This window comes from Triticum aestivum, unplaced genomic scaffold, assembly GCF_018294505.1.
Source record: "Triticum aestivum cultivar Chinese Spring unplaced genomic scaffold, IWGSC CS RefSeq v2.1 scaffold268225, whole genome shotgun sequence".
Classification (NCBI taxonomy): domain Eukaryota; kingdom Viridiplantae; phylum Streptophyta; class Magnoliopsida; order Poales; family Poaceae; genus Triticum; species Triticum aestivum.
Window position 1 is genome coordinate 1 of NW_025262258.1, and position 1,630 is coordinate 1,630.

The window sequence follows — 1,630 nt, forward strand, 5'->3', positions numbered from 1 at the left end:
AATCGACTGGTTTCTAGCCAGTCCCATAATATACTGTCACTATTTATATCTATATATACCAATATTTTAAATAACACGCTACAAAATATAGCGAGACCCTTCTCTAAATGCTACCCAAGTTATAGCGTGCTATATTTTAAAATAGCGTTTGCAAAAGAAATCAAATATATCTAGAAATAAAGTATTTAAGCAACTAAATTTTTCATAGGAGCAAGCAATATATGCATAAGGGCCAAATCCAGCACATAAAAAGGAGTGAGAAAGGGATGAGAAGTGAGAACTAGGGTTAGCCGGTTAGGTCTCATGGGAGAATCTGATAAAAGGAGTGATAAAGCTAGTGGTCGTGGGTTGGTTTTGGCCTGCTAGGCTGTGCTTATTTCAGTTTTGCATGGTCTGCACGTTGTAACGTTATAACGTTACAACGTTATAGCGTGTGTAGCGCGCTAATTACGCGATTAGCGTCGTAGCGTCCGATTTTTCCAAAACATATTGTCTCTCTTCTAAATATGCTATAACCGCGTTATAACGGCGAAATAGCGTGCTATTTAAAATATTGATATATACCAATAGAAAAAGAAGAAGAAGTGGAGATCAAACAAATCTCACTCATTCAACCGCTTCTATCCAATGGTATAATTTGTTCCCGTGTTTACCGTAAAATTGTTAAACACTATAAACACGTTTTGCACCATCCACTAAGTACTATCATGCCTAAATCACTGCCATCATTAACCAAGTAATTATATCCTACCATTAAGTTGATAACATTCATATCTAGGCAGGAGTGTACGGGTAGCTGCAGGTTGTCCACTAAAAATTTGCGTGTGCAATAACCTTTTTATACTCCCTCCCATCCATTAATTTAGTAGAGTACTACAACTTTGTAGTACTAAATTAGCCACAATTAACATGGATTAGAAGGAGTAGATATGCTATAGGAAATGAACAGTCACCTAGTACAAAGAAAAACTGTGTGCAACGACTTTCATCCATGACGAGTAACTGTAAGGACAAAATAGACAGGTGCAGATATGATTCATCATCAGTTGTTCGTCCTCCCCGCTGGAGGAGACGAGCACTTGCCGTCTACATTGCGGACGACGCCGTCGTTGCCGGCCAGCATGAGGTACTTGTCCTTCCTGGTGAGCATAGTGCAGCTGTATCCGAGCGCATCTCCAATCTTCTTCTGCACGAGATTGGCCATGTCGGCGCTCGGCACCTTCCCCTCCCTGACCACCGCCGTGCGCACCCGCTCCAGGAACTGCACCGTGTAGCACATCCTCGGGTTGACCATGTAGAAGAACGGGTCGAGGCACTTGAGCCCCCCCGCCGTGGTGGGGTAGAACATGGCCGTCTCGACGGCGACACCCACGGGGACCACGTCGTCGCTGAGCTCCGCGAAAAGTGGACTGAACCGGAGCAGGTACGGCTCGCGGCAGGTGGTGCCCTCGGGGCAGACGACGACGAGGTCCCCCATCTTCAGGAGTCGGGCCATGGCACGTCCGTCGGCGTCGCGGTCTCGTGTCAGCCGCACGGTGCGGCCGATTGGTGAGATGAGCTCCGAGAGCCGGCTGAGGCTATACGACACGGCGCGCACCGGTCGGTCCAGCGCCACTGACACGTACACCGG

At 46.9% G+C, this 1,630-nt stretch overlaps 1 protein-coding gene across 1 annotated transcript; it reads right to left on the reverse strand.

Moving 5' to 3' along the window:
* Positions 1 to 696: 696 nt before the first annotated feature.
* On the reverse strand, positions 697 to 1,627 carry LOC123177839 (glycerol-3-phosphate acyltransferase 1-like; the record flags this gene model as incomplete). Its single annotated transcript, XM_044591328.1, has 1 exon — positions 697 to 1,627. A coding segment is annotated over one exon (585 nt), but the record flags the coding sequence as incomplete, so codon positions are not given.
* Positions 1,628 to 1,630: the final 3 nt, after the last annotated feature.